Here is a 23,363-nt window from a genome sequence, read left to right as displayed (position 1 = left end):
AGCGGATGCCCTAACCATTGGGCAAGTCCGCTTCCCAGAAGTAACTTATGCTGTATGGCCTGATAACTGTTAGCTTCTACCCCCAATAAATACTCTTTATGAAAGTCAATAGATTTCTGGTATTTTACATCAGCACCCCTTTTGGCTGACTAATACATATATAACAAGTATAAAAGTGGATGAAATGAGTTCCTGAAGAATATCTTTGGAAATCTTGGAAATGAGCCAAGTAATTAGATTTGTAAAAACGTCCTTCTTTCATAACAGGAAATATGATGTGGTAACCAGGCAGCACAATAATGCAGAACCTATTGCATCTATATATTTGTATCATTATCTGAATTTTAATTTTAGTTTGAGGCTATAAAGAAAAAATAATTTTCCCATTTGGGAACCTAATGGATGGTACCCTGGACTCCTGGAGGAGGTAAAGGCGGCCCATCTAGGTAATTGATTTACATCTGATCTGGGTCACTGAAAGCAAGCAGCCTAAATAGAGTAAAATAATGACATCTTTATCATTTTTTAGAGGCACCTTTTACATTATAACTCAAAATTTAAATAAGTCTAGAATTTATTATTAGAAAAAATACTGAGACTTATCCGAGATCACAACATAAACAGATATAAACTTAGATGTTATCTTTAATTATTTGAAAGACTAAAGCATTGACATGTCTGTTCTATGCATTTCCTGTGTATATAGGAAGCCCTTGCATACATCAACAGTAGGAGTATATTTTCAACATTTTTCCAAATGAGAGGCCCATGACAAAGCATTTTATAAAAGAAGGTGAAGCTTTAAAAATAAGAAAAACTTCATGGAAATAGGAGCCCATTATTGATCCTGAGCAGATGCAAAATAAGACATAAACCTTAAAAACAAGGTGGAAGCAGAGGTGAGAGTATGAAAAAAAAAAAAAAGAAGGTGCGTCAAACTAGCTCTTAAAGTTCACCCCGTCATTGCTCCTTTTCTAAAAGGAAAAGACACAGAAGGTTAGAGGACCAATAGGAAAATACTCATATGTACTTCCAGCCCACAGAGCATCCATGGTGAAAGACCATCTGATCCTCATGGCATTTTCTTATAGTGTCCCTCAATTCCCCATTAAGAAGAAGCCACTTAAACTCTCTCCGCCTCCACCTACACACCAAGCTCAGCCCTGCTGGTAGCTCATTGAGCCCTGTTGGTAGCTCATTGAGCAAATTTTTATTTGGTTCCACTTTTCACAAAGAGATGAATGTCAAATATTTTAAATAGTGAATTAATGTTTAAAAGCAAATCTGATTTAAATTGAAGTTTAGTTCTGCTTGGGGAAATGTTATGGTTTTGAAGTGTTTGTAAACATTTGAAAGATTCGTTCTAAAATGCAGTGGATTGCCTTACCGTAAGTCCGTGGGATGAATGTGAACTCAGCAGTTGGGTTTTTTCACTCTGCATTAACTGACTTGGAACTCCTTGACCTTTAATTAAATGAAGTAGATGAGTTTCTTCCTGTTTACAACAGAAGCTTGAAGTCATAATAAGCTGGGAGAGCAATATTCACATACTCTACTAAGCTGCTTCTTTTTTTTCACTGACAAATTAATATTCTAAATCTTGATTTTGAAATCTACAAATACTATTTCTGACTGACTGACCTTGCCATGGATTTGAAACTTGGTATCTTTTCATAACTTTCTTTACTCAAAAGGAAGGAAAAAAGGGGAGGCGCTATTTCTCTTTAGGTAAATCAAGCAGACATACGTAATTTTCAGTAGTTTTTTTGAACAAATCCTAGCATTAAAAGAGTCTTCTTTAGTACAACAGAAACCCAGGCCAAAACTATAGAGATTTTTATGAGGAGAGGAGTTTTATGGGAAGATATCAAATTGGATCAGCTACAAAGAGATGAAATTAAAATGACATACATTATTAGAATTATATTTTGCAAATTTACAAAAATTAGATTTTTCTTGTTTTGTTTTACTTTTCCTCCCCCTTATCTATCTCATCACATTTTATGCATACCTGTGACAACCTCACATCTTTCCTGTTTTTAGAATTAGAAAAGTGTAATAAAATTTTATTGTGATTATTAGTACCAGGCACTAGTCTTTATGTACATTGTCATTCAAAACTTACAATACAGTGAGGTAGATATTGTCACCCTTTTTCTTTCAGAATAAAAATCTGAGGCTACGGAAAAGTAGGTAAGTTACCAATGTGAAAAACTCTCTCCATGTCCTTGGAGCTGGATTCAAACCTAGGAAACTTTTCTTCAGAAACCACACTATTAATTATTTTTATAATTAGCGACCCAAATAGAATGGTTTCAGAAAGTCAAAATAAGTTATTCTGGTAGCTTGACTTTGTCAAATATTAGGCCATTTGTATTTCTGGTCCTTTCAGGTCAGCTAGCCTTTCTCTCAACCTTTTTAAGTCACCATCCTTTTATTTTTTTCTATTGTCTCTTTACCATCCCTCTAAGCTTCCAGTCCAGAGAAACTGGAATGTTCGAAAGAATTCTTTTTTTTCCCTCCCAATTGTAGGTCCTTTTTTTCATCCTAGGAAAGCACTTCAGCTTCAGATCCAAACTGCTTTAAAGTCCTACTCAGAAGCATTCCTTCATTCATTCATTCATTCAATCATTCAACAAATATTTATTGTGCCTACCACATACTAGGCACTCAGAATTCTGCAATGAACCAAACAAGCAAAGTCCTTCTTCTCTTCATTGTTATATTGAAGTGGGAGTAGATAGACAGTAAGCTACTAAATATACAGTATAACAGTTCAGGTACTGACAGGTGCTATGCAGGAAATAACATGCAAAAGGGATAGGACAGTCTGGACCTTGGTGGAAGGGAAGTGTTATTGCCAAATTTATAAGAATGGTGAGAGAAAAGCTCCCTAATAAAGTAATATTTGAGCAGAGCCCTAAAAGAAATGAGTACTGAAGTGTTAGGAGCAGAGGGAATAGCCAGAGGAAAGGCCCAGAAGCAGGAGCAATTTTGGAGTGTTTCCATAACAGTAAGAAGAACTTTAAGGCCAGAACTGAGAAGATGAATGAGTTGATGCCTAAGAGTGCCTGACTCATCCATAGTTCATTCTAAGAAAAGCATTTTACTTTAAAAATATGAACGATTTTCTGGAAAACTTATTTTAGACTATATTAATATTTGTATGCATTTGTTCATCTCTTTTTAATGTATAAAAGGCTTCTCATGGATATTGTCTCATTTCCTTTTCATAACACCCTGTTGATGAATGGTGGATCTTATTTGTGCCAGCAATTAGCATAAGACCTGACACATAATAGGTAATAAATATACATTGAATTAATGAATTGCTTTATTTTTAACTCTATGACACAAATTTTAATTTTTCAGGTTTATCATGTTCATAATTATTGAACATTAGTGACTGGATTATAATGCAGTGATGCCTCTGAGGCTATAGAGACAATGCCAGGACATTTGCCTTCACCCTGATTTGTCCTTGTATTTAGTATCTGTAGTGATTTACACCTCTTCTGACGAACACTTCTGTTAAGTTCTTTAGCATTTTTCCTTGCTATCAGTTTCTCTTATTTGTCTCATCTGCTCTGTTATATTCTCGGAAACCAAATCACAAAGCTTATTAGACCCAATGTAAAAGAAATTAAAGTGATTCCAAGTGAGAGTCTGAACTCCTGTTTTAAATAATATACTGAATAACTTTACTACTTACATCCTGACAGCTATTCTGATCTCACGGGCATTTTTGCTTATTTCTCCAGTTGCAATTGGGGCCTATTGGGTTCTATTGGATTAAAGTTGTTGCAAATCTGATGTCTGGCAGGGTACCTTTTCCCTACCTTTAGTAAAAAAATAAATAAATAAAGTATTTTAGTCCAACCAACACAGGATCCACAATCTGCTTTAACGCTAACTTAGGAGGTTCTTCATCATACCAAATGACTTCATTTATCTAAAGCAAGTTTTTCTGAGCCCCACATACCTTTCACCTATTCAAGGGCTCCAGGCCAGGCCAATACTGATGATCGACCTACCCACTAGGTGCAACCTTATTACAAACACACTTCTTGGAATGGGGCATCCTCAACATATCCTCTTCATGGCAGCCGTCGTGAAGCTATAACCTTTAGTTACCCTGTTAAATTTTCCAGTCAAATATTATTCTCTTCTGTGGTTGGAGTTTATTACAGCATCATTTAATTTTTCAGTCATTCAACAAGTAGTAATTGGGAACCTCCTATCTACTGAAAGCTGTTCTGGGTGCTGTGGATCCAACATTATAAAGATGGATGGACTCTACCCTCTTGGAGAACTAAATGAATAATTCCAGTGGAGAGAATTAACTAAATGATTGTGATCAAATATATACCAAGAGCAATAGTAATAAGTTCTGAAGAAAAAAATAAAGCAGGGAAAGGAGACAGAGGGTTATAGGCAAAAGATTTACTTAAAAGAGAGTGGTCAAGGAAGGCCTAACCGAGGACGTGATATTAAAGCACAGACCTGAAAGAAGTGAGGAGGTAAGCCACATGAATGTCTGGGGAAAGTGCATCTTTAAAAAGGAAAGTGCAAAACTAAAGACTTCGAAGTAAGAACAGCCTTAGTCTGTTCCAGGAAATGTGTGAAGGAAATAATGCCCAGAGCTAAGTGAGTAGGAAGGAGAGAAGAAATCAGCTTTCAGTACTTCCTGACACTACACGGTGACTTTGACTTGATGCTGCTTCTGGCCAGTTTTCTTAAAGCTAGTGTGAAGGGCTTGGGGCATCTATTGGGAATAATTTTGGTAGAGTAATTGGTGTAATGCCCTTTTAATAAAATCCAGGAAAAAACATGGGGAAGGCAGTACTCAGGGTTGGACATTGATTCTGAAACCACCTCCACGGTCTAAAAGCACTTCCCTCCTCAAACCGTATCTTCCTGAGTTGGAGCTGGTGACCCTAGGTTACCACATTTTATGTAAATTTGCAGCCTGATTACCTGATTCTCCCAACCCAGCTGAAAGGGACTTTTGTTAGAAAATGTAAGGAAAATAAAGTTAATAAACTGTTTAGAAAGCTGCTTAAAACTAGTCTAAAATTCAATGTTGTGTAATTTTTAATTCACACTACCCTAGTGTGTTGTAGTACCTTGAGGCCAACACAGTTTCTGGAGTCACAGTTGAATTTCAGTGACCTTTATATACAGTAGGTCTTCATTCTTTGTGGATTCTGTATTTGCAAATTTAGCTCCTGGCTGAAATATATCTGTAACCCCAAAATCAATACTTACAGAACTTTCACAGTCATTTGTAGACATGTGCAGAACAGTAAAACTTTGAGTCACCTAATACATACACGTTCCAATCTGAGGCTGAACAGGACAATGCTCTGCCTTCTTGTTTCAGCTCTCATACTGTAAACAAGTATCTTTTTCTATTTAGTGTCACAATTTTCACATTTTCTCTGCTTTTTCTTGATAATTTTGCTGTTTAAAGTGGCCCCCAAACCCAGTGCTGAAATTCTACGTAATGTCCCTAAGCACAAGAAAGCTGTGATATGCCTTACAGAAAAACTACATGTGCTAAATATAAGCTTTGTTTAGGCATCAGTTATAGTGCTGTTGGTAATGAATTCAATATTAATGAATCAATAATATATATTAAATAAGATGTCTTTAAAAGAAACACAGAAAACAAGGCTACTTATTGATTGGTTATGGAAAATGTTGTGATCAGAGCCTTGTAGGAGCATAACCCTATATTTCTCCTAGGGTCAGTGGTTCCGTATTTCCTAATTCAGTATTTGTGGAGACTTTATAGGCCATAACTAACATGAATAATGAGAACCGCCTGCATTCTATTTTTTTCTTGAACATTTCTGACTTGAGAATTTATAGTAATCATTCCCTGACTCATATGATCATTGATTTCCTGAATGCCTACTGGTACCAGCAATTGTGCTAGGTAATGGGCATCAAAGATTTCATAAACTAAAGGAAAAACAGGCCTATAAATGAGTAAACTAGAAACTACCTTGAGCTGTCAAGGAATAAAACAATGACTCTTAGAGTATGGTATGATGCCACCTATGTCAGAATCACTTGGGATGCTTTGGCCTGCTTCAGAGTTATTGTGTAGAACCTCTTAGTTAGAAGCCAGGAATCTTCATTTTAATAAGCTTTCTAGATGATTGTCATGTACATAGAAGTTTGAGAAGCACTGAAATAGGATATGCTTTTATAGTAGCACTTTTCAGAATAATAAAAATAAAATTTAAATTACTTATTTTGGAATTTGAATTACGTTGAAATTCTTCATCAAGGTGCAAAACAGTGAAAAACATACAGGAAAAGAATGTTCCAAAATGTTCATTTTTAAGTCTTCATGAGTTTATTGCTGTGGCAGTTTGATATTATTGATGAATTCCAAAAACAAATATTGATTATGTTTATAAACTGGTCTGTTCCTCTGAATATGATCCCCTTTGATTGTATTAGGTTCAGCTGAGATGTCTTTGATTAAATTATGTTAGGATTAGGGCTTTGATTCAGCCACGTCAGTAGGAGATTGAGTCACTGCTGCCTTGATGGATGGACACTCACACAGAAAACAATACAGCAGAGGAGAAAGCTTAGTTTTTTTTATGCTGGAGTCACAGCAAGAGAGCTGAGATGTTCACCCGATAGTTTACAGCTGGCCTTGTGATGCAAGCAGAGCAGTTGAGCCCAGAAAGAGACAAGCCCTGGAAAGAGAGATGAGCCTTGTGCCAGCCTACAGCTGAGACCAGAAGAAGCTGGGACCATGGAGACTTCAGAAGAAGAGGAAGGCTGAACCCTCACAGAGACCGGCAGCCATCTTGCTCCAAAACATGCCAACAGACTTTAGTGAGGGAAGAAGGAACTTACTCTTCATGACCTGTAACTGTAAGCTTCTACCCCTGAATAAATTCCCTTTACAAAAACCAACCAATTTCTGGTACTTTGCTTCAACACCCCTTTGACTGACTAATACAGAATTTGGTACTAAGAAATGAGGTGGTGCTTTTGCAATTACCAAAATGCTAGAATAGTTTTATAAATGGGTAAGGAGTATTTTTTGGAGGAATTATGAGATGCTTAATAAAAAGCCGAGATTGCTTTGAAGAGACTGTTGGTAGGAATATGGATGCTAAAAAGACTTTTTTTATGAGGCCTTAGAAGTAAATGATGAAAATATTATTGGAAACTGGAGGAAAGGCAGTCTGTGTTTTAAAGTCTCAAAGACCTTAGTGAGATTGATTCCTTATGTTGTATGGAAGGCAGAATTTGAAAATGGCAAGCCTGAGTATTTAGTTGAAGAACTTTCCAAAGTAAACTCTGAGAATGTGGTTTGGCTTCTCCTAGCAGCTTATAGCAAAATGAGAGATAAACTAAGAACTGAATTCTTGGGCACAAAGAAACCAAAACCTGATTCTGGAAATTCCAAGCCTCTGGAAATCAAGCCCCCAGATGATAGTGCCCTATTTGAGGAATTAATTAAACTTGCAACTTTCAAGTCAGGATTGGGAATGCAATTTTCCAGGAAAGACTTGTGAAAAGTTTTCCTGTCTGGTGGCTTGGTCCTCTGCTTCTTGCATGCTAAACCAGCAAGCTTTCTGAGAGAGCTGCATGAAGAAGACCACTGTCAGCCCGGCTAAAAAGGATATGGAGGGAAGATAAGGAAGGAAAAATGGCTTTAAGAGGAAAACCATGGGAGCTGAGATCTAGAATTGACATCTCTTTGGGCCAAGAGAGGAGCCCCAGGCATGTGTACAGAGAGGATGAGTTTGCCCTAGTGGTTGAAGAGAGTGAATGCTCCAGCCTGCTGTTCTGGGAGAGTACCCTGCAGCCCCAGGGTACAGAGAGTGTGAAACACATTCCCCCGAGGGTTGGGTAGAGTAAGGTTGACACTCCAAAGGTCTGAGAGGGATGGGCTTGCCCCCCATAGATTAACGATGGCCAGGTCGCCAACTCCTTCTGAGAGTGTTGGGCCTGTAGGCCAGAGATTAGGGAAAATGTTGTCTCCCCCTCACAGTACTAAGGGAGTTGAGACCGTACTCCAAAGATTAGGTAATGTGTGGCCATCACCCCAATGTTCTTGGAGTGTGCGTTCTGGAGCTCAGTTACCACCCACATGCTTGATGGGGGTAGAACCAAGAAAATAGCCATTGAGCAAGCCTGTGGAAAGGGTGGGTCCCCATGAGGCCCCAAGGATGAGAAGAAACCATCATCTTGAGAATGATTCTCAGACTTGAAATCTAATGAAGTGTACCCTGCAAGTTTATGGAGCTATAGAGGACCTGTGACTCATGTTTCCCTCCCAATTTCAGTACAGTAATGCAAATGTTTATCCATTGTCTGTCCCTATATATACTGCAAGCAATTAAATTGTTTTGTAAGTTTCAGAGGTCTACAACCAGAGGGGACTTTGCCCCAAGACAAAGTTTATATCTTTAAACTGATTGTGATAGGATTTTGTGCCTAGCATTGTTACTGATTTTAAGTCTTTTTGAATATTGTAATGTCTTTTTGAAAATCAGAGGGTGGAGTTTAGCAGTTTGATAGTATTGATGAATTCCAAAGAGGAATATTGATCATGTTTGTAAATTGTTCCTCTGGGCATGACACCATTTGATTGAGTTAAATTCAGAAGTTACACTTTTACTTGATTAAATCAAGCTTATGAAAGCCAACAGATTTCTGTTACTTTGCATCAGCACCCCTTTGGCTGACTAATACAATTGCCCTATTATATCAGTCAGAACCATTTATGTCCTGACTCAGGAAATATTTCTTTGCCTGTGTTCTTTTCCTAACATCATGCTGGGCATTGAAGATGCAGCAGTGAACAGCGCACACAAAGTCCCTACCTCATGGAGTTTACAGTCCAGCTTTAACTTCACCTTGTTCTATAACTTGTAATTTGAAGGAGTTTTGGGGGTTTGGGGGAAGATGGGGGATATTTTATCAGTGTTTTGATTTTTTTTTAAGTATTTCCATTTTCACTTCTTAAGCATAAGAAATATGCTACTTAAGGGCTTTCCAATATACCTCTGCAACTGTTAAAGGAAATCTAATTTCCTTTGGAATAATAGCTAGTAGGTTGAGATGCCTCATTCCTCTCACATGGGATCTTATACTTCTGCTTCCATTTCTGCTTTGCTGCTAGAAGCAAGTTTTTTAAAATTACTATGGCATTAAAATTATGTTTGTAATAACCCATACAACTTTTTTCTGTATAATTGAATTAGTGAGATAGAACTAATGGTTTTCTAAAGGCACTATATTTTAAAGGAACTGTGAAGTAGTTTGCTTTTTTTCTTTTTTTAGTGTTTTGTCTATTTAAGAATGTCAGCCATAAGCTAAATGCAATATGCAATAAAATTTCTAGTGAATATTTAGAAGTATCGCTTATTTAATAGTTTTCTATTTTCATATCCACATATCATTTTTTAAATATTTTTATTGAAGTATATCTTTCATACATGAACATGCATAAACAGTAAGTATAGTAAAGATTGTGAACTTGCAAAATAAATATGCATAGCATCATACAGGGGTCTCATTCATCACCCATCCACCAACACTTTGCATTATTTTGAAACATTTGTTACAAACTATGCAAGATCATCATCAAAATATTACTACCAACTATATTCCCTATCTTAGGTTAGATGTATTTTTCTCCCAACCCATCCAGCTAGTTTCATGTCAATAAATGTTTTAGCAAAACCATCCCTTCACTGATATAATTTACAGGTTTTTAAAATAATGTATACTCTGAACAAATTTAAATATGTAACAGAAATAATTCCAGCTTACTGTGTATCTTTTTTCCTTGGTTTTCACACAAACTTTGTCCTTACTCTATTTTACTATAAAACAAATAATAAAGTACATGAAGATTCAGGTGGAAAATAAAGAATTCACTAAAGTCACTTAGAAAGAAATACAAAGTCCCCCCAAAATTATTATAAATACAGCTACCTGAATCATTTTCCTCATTTGTTCTGATTAGACAACCCCTAAAGAGTTAAGGCTCTACTTGAAAATACAGTTTAAGATTTTAGGCATATGCCAGAATTTTCTCCAAGAAGGTAACAGAAAGAAATAGATGATGGAATGTTGTGATAGAATGATAATGAGTTTTTAAAGTTGGCAGAGGAGGGGACAAATGATGCTATTCATAGAGATAAACTCAGCTTTTAAGTACTAGGAAAGGTTTTAGGGCCATATATCCATTTTCCCATTTAACCTTCATACCAAACCTGTGAGCTATATATTATCCCAATTTTACGGAGGAAGACATTGCGATTTGAAGAGGTTCAGTAACTTGTCCAAGCTTACACAATGCCCAAGTGGCCAAGTCTGATTTCTAAGTCATTCTGATTCTAAATTTACTGCTCATTCATCAGGCCATATTGATGAGGCCATGCTCAAGGACTAGGAAGTCAGCAGATGGTAGCCTTGGCTTAAAGCACTGGTAACAAGAAGCAGTAAACTCTCTAAGATACTTCCCTATAAGTAGCAAATACATAAGTAAAAGTTCCTTTGGTTTTCTTGAATACAACAGGGTCCATGGAAAACAGAAAATACTCTCCAATCTTTGGGCATTTTATGTTAAGTTTGCAGCTGAATGTGGTTTCCCTCCTTTTAATGTGCAAACTGTAAATTTAGATTATGAATAAATAAGAGTTGAGTGATTATTTTACCATTACAAATGTTATTAAGTTAGGTTGTACAGAGATATATCTTTAGGTGTTTTTTTGTCAAGGGAATTTAAAATACTGTTGCAAAAAAGTGTCCAAATCTAGGTTACTCATATTTCTTGCATTTCTTTCATAGTCCCATTCCCTATCGTGTAGGCAAAGCAAACAGCAAAGTTGATCTTGCCTTCATGTCGACTACTTTCCTCTAATGCTGTCTTCCCTCATAATAGTGCAGGATGTCCTTACTCTATTAGTAGAGCTAATTAACTGTTTCCAGCATAATTCTCTATTTCCCTTCTCTGGGAACAGTTCTCATTTATAGAATCTTTCCAGTTCTCTGCCTGGTCAAGGCGTGACCCAGATGATCTTTGTGACACTTCAGAACCCTTTAGTATCCTGTGGTGCAGTGAGTAAACATTTCTTGTTCTGCAGGGTACTCCTTGACCAACCTAACCTTTTCATCTCACTCATAACTTTAGGTTTTGGAAACTAAGAGTGACAGCCAGTAAGTGAAAGTGAAAAGAGGAGCAACTTCTTATACTCTTCCAATGGATTATGTCCCCATGGTTCTGTCAGCAAATTAAAAGTGTTCAGTCTTAATGTTCTCCTGGTTTCTATGAACAACAGAAGCTGTGAGATTTGAGATCCAAAATTCCTGTTTAAATCACTTCTTCAGCACTTACTAGCCATTGATCAAGGAGAAGTCATTTAAACTATGTAAATCATGTCTACCATGTCTGAAAATGGAAATAATGATCTGTGTCACTAAGTTTCTCTGATGACTGAATGTGTGTGTTTCTGTGTTTCTGTGTAGACAGATATATAGATGGATAGAGGAGGTCATAATTAGTTGTCCTGTTGTTTTCCTTTAATTTAACAGTTGTAGATATATTTTTTATATTTTAATGTAAGTAGGATGTGATTCAATTAAGAAATAGTAACTCTAAAAATTTTGTACTGAAACATATTTTGGCCTGCTGCTGAAAACTACACTTGACATTAAAATTTCTTCCCCATCTTTAATTTGTCTCACCAAACCTCTTTGTTCACTTATAAAAGATAAAACTGGTTAAAATATAATCTAGGAAGCTCAAGTGAGAAACAAAAATTAGCAGATGTTCCAAAGAATGAAAGACTAAGATGAATCCCCAAATGAAACTTTTCGCAGTTACTTTTAATTTTAGTTTCTTTGATTATCTCTAACTGATATATTCATTCTGTTGAAGAAACTTGGAAGAATTCCAAAGATATATAAAAGCCCCCATTTTGCTCAGTTCTTGCTCAATTTCTTTAGATGAGATCTTTTTTGCATTCAACAAACCAATGCATGAAAACATTTTGCTTTTGCAGATTTAAGTCTCAAAAAACGAAGACAACATTGAGGTACCGTACATATTCAAATTTGAAAATAAATTTTGAAAATAGTCAAATTTTCATTTTAAATTGTATTTAAAATGCAATTCTTTTATAATTTTAATTGGATACTATGCTCCCTTTTAATATTTTTTAAGCATTCTCATATTTGCTTCAAAGTGACTTTGTTTGCTAAAGAAATAAAATTATCTTTTGCTGCAGAAATGGCTCCTTCATTGCTATATAAATGTGTATTGATACACAGAGCAGTATTTATATTAGCCAAGAAAATGTAAACAACCTCAATATATAACAATAGGAGGAAATGATTAAATCAATTACAGTACACCTATCTGATGTAATATTCTGCATTCATTAGAATAGTTGGTTAATTTCACGGGAGAAAGCTCATGGCATCCAAATAAATGAAAAAGTCAAGATTCAAAACTGTTTTTGTTTCTAATTGTATAGCTATAATTTTTGTTTTATGGCTCTAATTCCACTTACCTATATGTCTATATAGCTTCATATATAGCTTCTATATAGGTATAGTTATTGAAACAAATTATATTAACTTATCCTGAGAAATAAGTTTATTGGTAATTTTAATTTTTTTAATTAGAAAAAAAGTCTTATTTAAAAAATAATCACCATACATGAAGTTATAAACCAGGTTACTAAATAAATACAATATTCTGGAACACTTGAAAATAAAAGTTCCAGTGCAGTGAATATAGCTTAGTGGTTGAGCACTTGCTTCCCACATCCAAAGTCCCAAGTTAAAACCCTGGTACCTCCTAAAAAAAAATAAGTTCCATTTTTCAGTAATAAGATCATTTTTGAAAGTAGACATATATATTCTTATGGTTCTACCATCAAAGTACTCTTCACATCAAAGAAGATTTACTTGCCCAGAATGTGATTTTCTGAATGTGGTATTGGAAAATTGGTTTAGCTTTTTATGATAAGATCTTTAGATATTATCACAGGAATTTAGACATGTTGCGTATAGAAAACGAAGTATCATTTATGTCATTTTTATAATATTTTATTCATATTAGTAGTGTAATTATGTAATGCTACATAAAATAATTCAAGTAATGAAGAATTCAATGAAAAAGGATTTAATGTAAGAATATTGTTAAGTGCTGGAGCTTCTTGCATAAAACAGGCCATTAATAAGCATATTCTGAAAGTATGGGTAAAATGGATAAGCATATAACAGTCTTCTCATGGAAACTCCCAAAATCTGTTTCATAAAAACAATATAAACAATAAGGAAATATTACTAGCTCACCTTAAGCATATAAAATACCATCTAGAAATGAACTTCCCTCTTCGTACATAGACAAATATTAGTCAGCTGTTTCTGTACATTTCTAAGTTGTTTTTTTAAGAATATCAAGTAAATGTGAAACTTCTAACTCATACCTGCGAATCAGGATGAGTTCAATAATTTGAATCAATGTAGTCTAGTTCATTAAAATCTTAGTTCACAGATAATTTATTTACGTTCATAAGCCTAAAAGCCGGACAGGTGTGGTTTTGTTGGCTTTTTCCCTATTAAGTATCATAAATATACATTAAAAAAGTAAGCAAGCCTCCCAAGGCACAGGTCAAGTTTAGTTTGGGGATTTTTTTTTCAGAGAGACAGAATGTCCAACTTACCCAATTTTAAGATTAAAGTATTGAATCCATAAGTAGTTAGTTTGAAATGGATTTTTAATCATATTTTTAGCCCTCAAAGAAGAAAAAGATAAAGAATGAAAATGAGTAAAATAGATAAAGAAGGAAGAAAAGCTCTAAGGGGAAGGAAGGAGAGGAAGAGGCAGCTAGAATGCTCAGGGAGGAATACATGAGGAGAAGGAAGGAGGAGAGTAGAAAGGATAGAAGGAAACAAAGGTAAATAAGAGAAAAACTTTAAGACAAATGAGATGTAGAGATAGAACCACATATACTGAATAGCAACACCTAATATTTTTTGGCACTTAAAGTTTGCCAGGCATTTCTGCATTTATTATCTTTTTATAATCTTTCTATGAATAAGATAACTGTCTTCTCCACTTTACAAAAAAACAGATTAGAGGGTAAAATAAATTTTATGACATCACTAACAGTAACAACAGCCATTTTAGTGGGAGTTACAAGAGCGGCAGCAAAAATAAATGTCCTGGGTGGTACTGCAGGGACAGTTACTGGACATTGTATGTCCTTCCATGACCCACTGGGTGGACTGTGGAAGAATATAAACTATAATGTGAACCATTGACCATATGGTGCAGCAGTGCTTAGAGATATATTCACCAGTGCAATGAATGTTCCACGATGATGGAGGAGGTTGTTGTTATGGGAGGAGTGGAGTGAGGAGAGTGGGGGGTATATGGGGAACCTCATATTTTTTTAATGTAACATTAAAAATAAAGACGAAAAAAATTGATGGATGGCAACTGATAATTGTTGAGTACATATTGTGTGCCAGTCACCATGTCAAGAGCATTCATGAATTATGTCATTTATTCTCCAAGTAGTGCTCTCAGGTAATTATTATCACCCCTGCTTTACAAATGAAGACGCTGAGACTTGGAAAGACTAGTATCAGTCCCAAAGCCAATGTGGCAGTTCCACGATTCTAGCTGAAATGATGGGACTCCTGAACTCTTAGTGACTTCACTATATGGTCCAGAGGTAGAATTTGAATATTCCCTGCCTGATGCTCCTTCCTTAAGGACAGAATGAGAAAGGCTCTCAGCTTGCACCCAGGCAACTCCTTCTCCATACTTCCACACACCAAGGTCCAGTGTATCACCTGGAAGTCCCATTCCTCACTTTGCCACTACTCAGCTAGCCAAATTTGCCTTCCCCTACCCAACCTCTTGTAAGGACAGGACCTAACCTATCCCCAATGCCATTAGCCTCCATTAATCGATTTTGCTCCTATAGGAAGATGTAGAAATCCATGAAGAGGCCCTTCTTCCAACTTTGAGTGCCATCAGGATCCACACTCTACATGATGCAGTTGTGCCCATGAGCGGATTTGCTCATGTAAGCAGAATAGTGATAAATAAAGAAGAATTAGTCTCATAATTTTCAAAAACTTACCATTGGTAAGATGAACTTAAATTTGATATTCAGAAGTACTCTTCCTCTATTTTTACACAAGGAAAATCACTTGCATTCACAGATAAGACATACAAATGAAGGGTACTCACTGAATAAAAAAAAAACTGTATCTATACATCCCCTAAGAAGACTGAGACCATGGACTTGATGGAAAGGAGAAAAGAAGATGGTGTGGTGGAGTGAAAAGGGCAACTAATTTTGAATCAGGCAATCTGTATCATTAATACAGGATCTAACACTAATTTTAACTGTGAGAATGGGCATGTCATTTCTCCTCCCTCAGTTTCCCCATGTGTAAATTAAGTTATGACTAAGATCTTTCACAAATCTATTACTCACAGTTACTTTCTGCTGGTTGGAGTTGGCACTCAACTACCATAGTGTGTAAAATATGTGTGCATGTGAGAGAGCATGAAAGGGTGAGGGAGAGGCAGAAAGAGAAGAGGGAAGGCATAAGGAATATAAGAACAATAGGAATTTTTAAAAGAATGAGAGAAAAAAAAACTGCTAAATACTCAAATATTCATAGTATGGTAAATATAGGATATAGCAATATAAACTCTGATTCAAAACATCTTAACATATCAGAAGTAAGATGGGTTGATTATTTTTTGATGAAAGGGCAATTCAGAGATTTACTTTACCATAATATCCTCTTTTAATGAACAATTGCTGTCTTTTGAGAATCTCAGACTTAAAGATTGAAAATCCTTGTATTTTGAAAATCAAAGATGTATCTAACAAACAATCTGTTTATTTCAACACATATTCTTGAGTAGCTTCTTTTGACAATTGGTGTTCTATGTGCCTTAGGAATAAAGTGAAATGTATTTTATGTATTAGATATATATAGAATAAAAATTTCTTGTAATTTCTTTTTTTATATAAAAGATAAAAATAACATGTATGTGTATTTATGAAATCTTGAAAACATCTCTTTGGTCTTAATCAAGAAACTACATTCTTTCATTCTTTCTATAGAAATGAGTGTTCTTATCCTCTAAATGCAAAAAAGGAGATGTCTTTTAAAACTTCTCAATACCATTCTCTACCTGATGCACTTCTTTAAATTATGTATTTCAGGCCCTGCTTGATACTCAGAATCTTCTGCGTGCACAAATTACAAATTTTACATTCAACCTGGGATTTTCAGGGAAATTTTACCATACAGGTAAGAAAAAGGGAATGCACTGTTCTCATCAAGGCCTCCTCTGATCACCTATTTGAAGTTGCGTACTCCTCCTACTCACTCCTTCCTGTGCTTCCTGTGCCCCTCCCCTACTTTATTTTCTTCATATCATGGAACTCCACGTAACATCCATTTTTTTAAGGATAGGAAGTGTTAATAGTTTGGACGTTTAATCCCCGTGGCATTAGCTAATGGGCTTCCTTTTTATCAAATTAGGATTTACCACCATAAAAATGCATAAATCATAATGTGATGTTCAGTGAATTTTCAAAGTGTACACAACTGTGTAACTAACATCTAGATCAACAAAGAGAACCTGCCTTTGTGCCCCCGTATCGCAGTCACTAGCTTCCACAATAACAGCCACTATCCTGACTTCTAATATAAATAATTTTGCCTGGCTTCGAAATTTGTGTAAAATGAATCATATTGTAAGAACTCTTATGTTTAGCTTGTTTTGTTAAACATTATTTTGTTTCATAGATATTGTTGTGTGAGGTTGTAATTCTTCTATTTTCATTTATTTGCAGTATTCCATTGTTTGAAGATACCAAAATTTCTTTATCCATCCTATTGTAGGTGGCTGAGTTGTTTTCCTGTCTTTGGCTATTTTGAATAGTGTGTTTTGAATATCACTTCCTGTCCTTCAGGACACATAAACATTCAGTTCCATTGGTTATCAACCAAGAGTGGAATTGCTAATTATATGGCTTATTTATGATCAACTTTAGTAGAAAATTCCAACAAGGTTTTCAAAGTGGTTGTACCAGTTTTCATTCACAACAATATATGAGGGTTCCCATTGTTCTACATCCACACCAATATTTGATATCATTTGCCTTTTTCATTTAAGCCTTTCTCATAGGCATATAGATATATCATATAGTGGTTTTAATTTGCATTTCTCTCATGAGTATAAAATTGGGCTTCTTCCATCTGTTTATTCCTCATTTAGATATCCTCTTTGGTGAAGTGCCTATTTTTTTTTTTTTCCTGTTGGGTTGTTTGCTTTTTCTTATTGATATGTAGAAATTCTTTATGTATACATATCCCTCGGCATATGTCCTTTGTCAGCTATATGAGTTGCAAATACTTATTCCCACTATGTGAGCTGTCTTTTCACTCTCTTAATGATGTTTTTTAATAAACGGAAACACTTAATTTCAACATTGTTCAGTTTACCAGTTTTCCCCTTCACCATCAGCTCTTTATGTCTTGGTGCAAAAAATCTTTGCACACCATAAGATCATGAAGATATTTCTGTACTTTCTTTAAATTTATGGATCTGTGATCCACCCGGAATTGATTTTTGGATATATGTGAGATAAGAGTGAAGTTACCTTCCTTTTTTCATAAAGATATCTAATTAGCACCAGTTATTGAAAAGATGACCCTTTCTCCCACAGCTCCACAGTGTCATCATTGTCATAAATTAGATGATCATAATATGTGGACTGTGTTTCTGACTGTTTTCTGTTCCTTTGATCTTTTGTCTCCATCACTCACTGTCACTTTATAATTAATGGTGCCACCTGCTAGTGTAAGTCCTCATTCTTTACGTATCATCTTCAAGACTGCCTTTGCCTTTGTTATTTTTGGTCTTTTGCATTTGAATATACATTTTAGAATCAGCATATCAACATCCACAAAGAAATTTGCTAGAATTTTGATTGAGATTGCAATAAATTTATAAATTAATTTTAATGTAATTGACATCTTAAATGCTAGCTTCTATTTTTCTTAACAAATTAGATTTTCTTTCATTGCACTCAAAAAATCACTATAGTGTTTAGGTTTATTTCTAGACATTTACTATTTTTTGATACAATAATAAATGGTATCTCATTTTTTTATTTCATTTTCCATTTCTTTGTCACTGGTTTGTAAAAATACATGTATCCAGCAAACTTGCTTGTATCTAGCAACCTTGTAACATTCACTTATTAATTCTGTAGTTCTCTTTAGAGTCTTTTAGAGTTTCTTCATAGACAATCATGTAATTTTAATACGGTCTGCTTTATATCTTTTTTTAATAATTTTTTTTTTAATTTTCCTTGCCTATAGTTCTGGCTCACATCATCAGTACACAATTACATAAAAATAGTTATAGCAGCATTCATGTCTCATTGCTGATCTCAAGGAGAACTCTTCCAACATATTTTGTTCCTGTTAATGGGGAATTCTTTCAATATACTTTTCTTTTTTTAAATACTCTATTAGTTTAAGGCTGCTCCCTTCTATTGCTGGATTGATAAGAGTTTTTTTTCATGGATGGGTGTTGAATGCACTTTGCTTTTAAATTATTTACCAGTTATCTTTCTTCCCTCATTAAAATGAACAATCCATGAGGGCTCTACTGCTGCAACACCAGTGTTAGCAGAATGCTCTGGGTTCTTGGTTTCTAGGTTCTTGGCTATGCCACATAAAGGAATTTAAGGACATGCCATAGATAGGCAGGAGAGTAAAGAGTTTATTAAGAAATGAGAAAATGAAAAGTACATGGGTGCAGGCCATGCTACAGGTGAGACCCATGTGTGGAGTCCTGAGGTAGGCCTTTCTAAGGCCTTTCCTCCTCCTCTTTCCCAATATTAAAGAGGGATCTCAGCTATTTGCTGTCCTGATTGGTTGTCTTTCCACCTTCACCTGTCAGCTTTCAGGGAACCAGTGGGGAGACCTTTCTGTTTGGCATTACCCGGGGCTCTTTTTAAGCCCAGGAGTTTCAAATAGGACCTTGTGGCCAGGGTCTTTGGTGGGCTTTTCAGCTGTAATGGTTATGGCTTTGTTTTCAATTTGGCTGCCTTCTCTCAGGGGTTTCTGGGTGGGGTGTTATGTCCATGTCCAGACCAGAGACCTTCCCTGTTTCCTATACTAACCTGCCTCAGCTTCCCCCTCGGAGAGTTTATATCTTTATTCATAAGGGGGAGCTGAAGGCCTGCCATCATTTTTCTGTAATTGTTTCCTGCTGGTTATAGGCAGTAGTCCCTCTCTTATGGGGATGTGAAATTTTTTGGCTATTCTGTCAGGTTGAGGGAAGGAGGGTCTGGCACCATGGTTGGAACTGGATGAAATCCCCATGTGACTAAAACCTTGTTCTGGAAGGTGTTGATTCTGGAAGAAATAAACTTAGCTAGAATTTTGAAGATACGTGGTCCTACTAAAAGGATAATAAGATGGTGGTGATAAGTGGCCCCAAAATGAACTAGCCATGACATACTGGACCATGGGAGTGAAGAAAGCCAGGTGCCTCCAGAGGCTACATCCTCCTGTGTTGATGGGCTTCATCTCATAGGTTTCAAATGCTGTCTAGGGGACTGTTCCAGAGTACCGAAGATGCTACTGGAGTGATATACGTAGAAACCGTATTCCTCCTTAAAGAACAGGCAAGTTCCTCCCTGTGTTGTTGTTAGCATATTTAGGGCTCTGTAATTTTGCAGCACCACAGTGGCAAGGGGGTCTCTTTACTGTCTAAGGGCTTCTAGGGCATAGCTAGTTTCTTGTGTGCTGTTGGTTAACACTAAGGAGAGATTATGATAGACCTGCTGGGTTTGGTATAAACTGCCAACCCCAGTTCCCACAGTGGTGGTTATGCCTAGAACAGCTAGGAAAGGTCTGAGCAGAGGCACTGCCCTAGACATAAACTCACAAAAACAATGTAAGCAATAAGACAAGCATATGGCAAGTAAAATAAATGGCAGTACTTAGAAAAGCCATTCTTTAATCTTATAGGCATGTCCATTAACGACTTAGAAAATGAATTAAGTTTACCAAGACTTTTAACATGTTCAATATCCCTCACATATGTACTGGAATAGAAGAGATATTATCATATTCATCAGGTACAGCACTTAATACTAATCAATGATCTAATCAATGCCAGTTCACTTATTGAGCTGTAGTGAATTGATTTAAGCTCCAGGTTTGTAATACCATACAAATGTCTCTCCATGGAACCAGGCCATAATGCCAATTGTGCTTGTTTAGGTTCCACTCATATTACTCTGGTAATTATTGTTCTGTTTGTTATGTTCTTCACACAGCCAATATGCTGTAGCACTATTAATCCTAGAGAGAGGCTCCAGTGTTTAACCAGCCTGGTTCATAGGGCCCTTTGACACTATGAAACAGAGCCAGTCTGGAGGCAATATTCATTGTAAATCTAGCAATAACAAACCATCACCAGCTGTCACAGAAGTCCAAAACAGCCACATACTTTCCATCCAGTTCAAGAGCAGAGATGTAGTAGATTCTTTTATTGTTTTAGGAGTGGTAGTGATCTATCTAGCCAATAACTTAAATGGAGAGGCACCCTGCAGGGTACTGGGGGCCTGGTTTGAATGCAAAGGAGAATTCGACAACACTGAAGTCTATCTCTTAATTTTTATACACTTTCTAAATACTTCCAATGCAGTTTATAACATATCAAATGAAATTAACTACTTTTAGTACTTTACTTTTTATATTTATACCTTTACCATGATTACATTAATTAATAGGTATTTTACTTTAGCAGTACAGGAAAAACTACTTTCTCCATTATTTTATGAAAACCAAACATTCCCAATGGATTATCTTCCCCCTACCACCATTTTAGTATGCAGATTGAGGTGGCTTCTGACAGGTTTCCCTATTATAAAGGTTCTTTTTGTTATCATTAATCAGTTAAGGTTTCTAATTATAATGGCTTCCTAGAATTAGCCATTTAAATACTTCAATTTAGAAAATGCTTTTGCAAACTTCCTAGAACCAAAGATAACCACATAGACTAGTTACTTTTACCTTTAAATAAACTGATTAAATTACAGTTAGCAACAATGAAATTTACTTCTATCCATTTAATTATTGACTTATTTTCCTTATTCTGTTTTGTGAAAATTAGTCACTTTACCTTAGGACAGATCTCCTTTTTTTTTCTTTAACTTAATTTCATTAAACATGAACTTATGATTTTTATCATGTTAAAGATTTAATACATATAATGCTAATTTATTTTATAATTACCCTATAAATGTAGAGAAATTATACCCAAGCTAAATGAAATTGAAACAATTAGCCTATGCAAGAAATGTCATTTTACCCTCCTCCACAGGAGACCAAAACCTCTTTTTTTTTCCTTAATAAAATTCTGAAATTTTAAATAGCCTTAAAAGCATACTGTCAGGTGTTGGAATATATTATAATTGTTTAATTTGTTTTAGTCATAATTTAGAAAATATCTTTCCATAGGTTTCAAGGACTTTTCCTTTACTTGGTAAAGGGAAATTTGGTAATTGAATTATTAATTACCCTTATTTTAAGTCTGTTAAAAGGTTTAAATTGGGTACTACAGGCAAACTATGATTCTTAATCCCCCAGCCTAGTAAATAGAGTTTTCAGTTAAACTTACCTTTCTCTATCATTGCATGCCTAGCTCTTCCCCGATAGCCCTTGCATAGAAAAGGAGGCCCTGGGAGGCTGGGTAGGTCAAAGAGTTTAGGAAAAACTTTTTTCTCTCTCAATATTCTATATTCATATTCTATATGGCATTCTATATTCTATATTCATATTCTATATGGCATTTCCATCCTGCTTAGCCTCTCTAATTTGGGCTCCAGGAATATTCATATACATATATAAACATTTATTTAATTCTAACAGTTTGAATAGTGTTCTTTTAAGAATTTTCATTTGTTAATTTGGTATTATCATCCTGAGATATGAAAATACACACTGAGCAAATAGGAAGACAGATAAAGACAAAAAAACACACAGCTCACTAATGTTACTTATAATTTTCATTCTTTTACAAAATAAGCTTAATTGTAATATAGCATTATATTCAAAAGATCTCTTTGAAAACTATTTCTGACTTTTCCCATCTGCACTGTGACCAGGCAGTTTTGCATGTGAATTTCATTCTTTAGTTATTGGCTTATAACCAAATTGTGCCCAATGCTTTAAAATACTATCTACAACATTTTCCGTTACTTCTGAGCTACGTTTTGCTATTTAATAATATAAAGGCATTTATACAGTAATGTTGTCTTAACTCTTAAATAGTTTCTAGTAAATTTTACTTCAAAACAGATTGAGCACTTTATTAACTAAGCAACTAAAACTGGATTAACAGTAACATTAACATTGCTAAGTTTTTCTGCTTTTCAAGCAGTAGAACTAATTCCACTTGTGATTTCTTTTGTACATCAATTCCAATTGCAAGACAGTACTGAAATACAGTCTCATTTTTAGGTTACCTTTCACAATTATCCAGTTTGTAACAGGTGAACCCCAAATCTGATTTACAAGATCCTAGGCACAATCAGGCTGACAAAATTAAATTTGGCACAGATTAGAACATAATAATTTTACACACTTAATTAGCATAGGAAAAGACCTGACTTTAGAATTGCCTTCATACAAAGCACCCAATGTTTGCTCACAGCATAAACCTCTTACCGAGCCCTCAAGCTTCACTCTCCCAGGAAAACTCCTGGGCAGCTGCTAGGCATGGAGCTGAGGGATCCAGGGAAGCCTTGCCCCTGAGACAAGACAAGAATTGGGGCTGCTCTGGGGTTGCATCCCCATTAGCTATCTCTTGCAAATGGTAAAGTCCTGTGGGCTTTTTCGCTGGAAGGATTGGAGTGTTGCAAGGGGATTGGCAAGGAACTAGGAAGCCATTCTCCAGGAACTTTTTAATCCTGGGCTGGATGCTTTTAACACCTTCTTCCCTAAGGGGATACTACTTAATAGATGGCTTATGAGGAGGTTTCTTACTTTACAGGAAGAGGTTTAGTAAATGGCCTAGATCTCGATTCCCCATTCACTCCCCTTATTAGACATGACTGAAATGAGAGAGATCCAGGACCTAATAAGTGTCTCCTGTGTTAATTAGGTCAAGGCCCCAGCAGGTCCGGGTGGCAGGGCAGCTTGAGAACAGGGACCTACGTTTCCACAATTTTAACAGGTTCTTGCTCAACGTGGAGCCTGGATTTGGGTGGCCCTGATAACTGAGTGCCTTTAAT

The 23,363-nt window shown here is 35.7% G+C and overlaps 1 protein-coding gene across 5 annotated transcripts in view; it reads left to right on the top strand.

Moving 5' to 3' along the window:
- Positions 1 to 23,363, top strand: part of LOC101439444 (N-deacetylase and N-sulfotransferase 3) — a 260,119-nt gene that overhangs the window by 56,154 nt on the left and 180,602 nt on the right. For all 5 annotated transcript variants that reach the window (XM_058293492.2, XM_058293481.1, XM_058293511.1 and 2 more), the window contains one exon: positions 16,260 to 16,347. In XM_058293492.2, coding sequence (XP_058149475.1) covers positions 16,260 to 16,347 — 88 coding nt within the window. The remainder of the gene's footprint in view (positions 1 to 16,259; positions 16,348 to 23,363) is intronic.

Source organism: Dasypus novemcinctus, chromosome 1, assembly GCF_030445035.2.
Source record: "Dasypus novemcinctus isolate mDasNov1 chromosome 1, mDasNov1.1.hap2, whole genome shotgun sequence".
Classification (NCBI taxonomy): Eukaryota; Metazoa; Chordata; class Mammalia; order Cingulata; family Dasypodidae; genus Dasypus; species Dasypus novemcinctus.
Note: the sequence above shows the minus strand (reverse complement) of the source record. Positions and strands in the feature narration are given on the sequence as shown.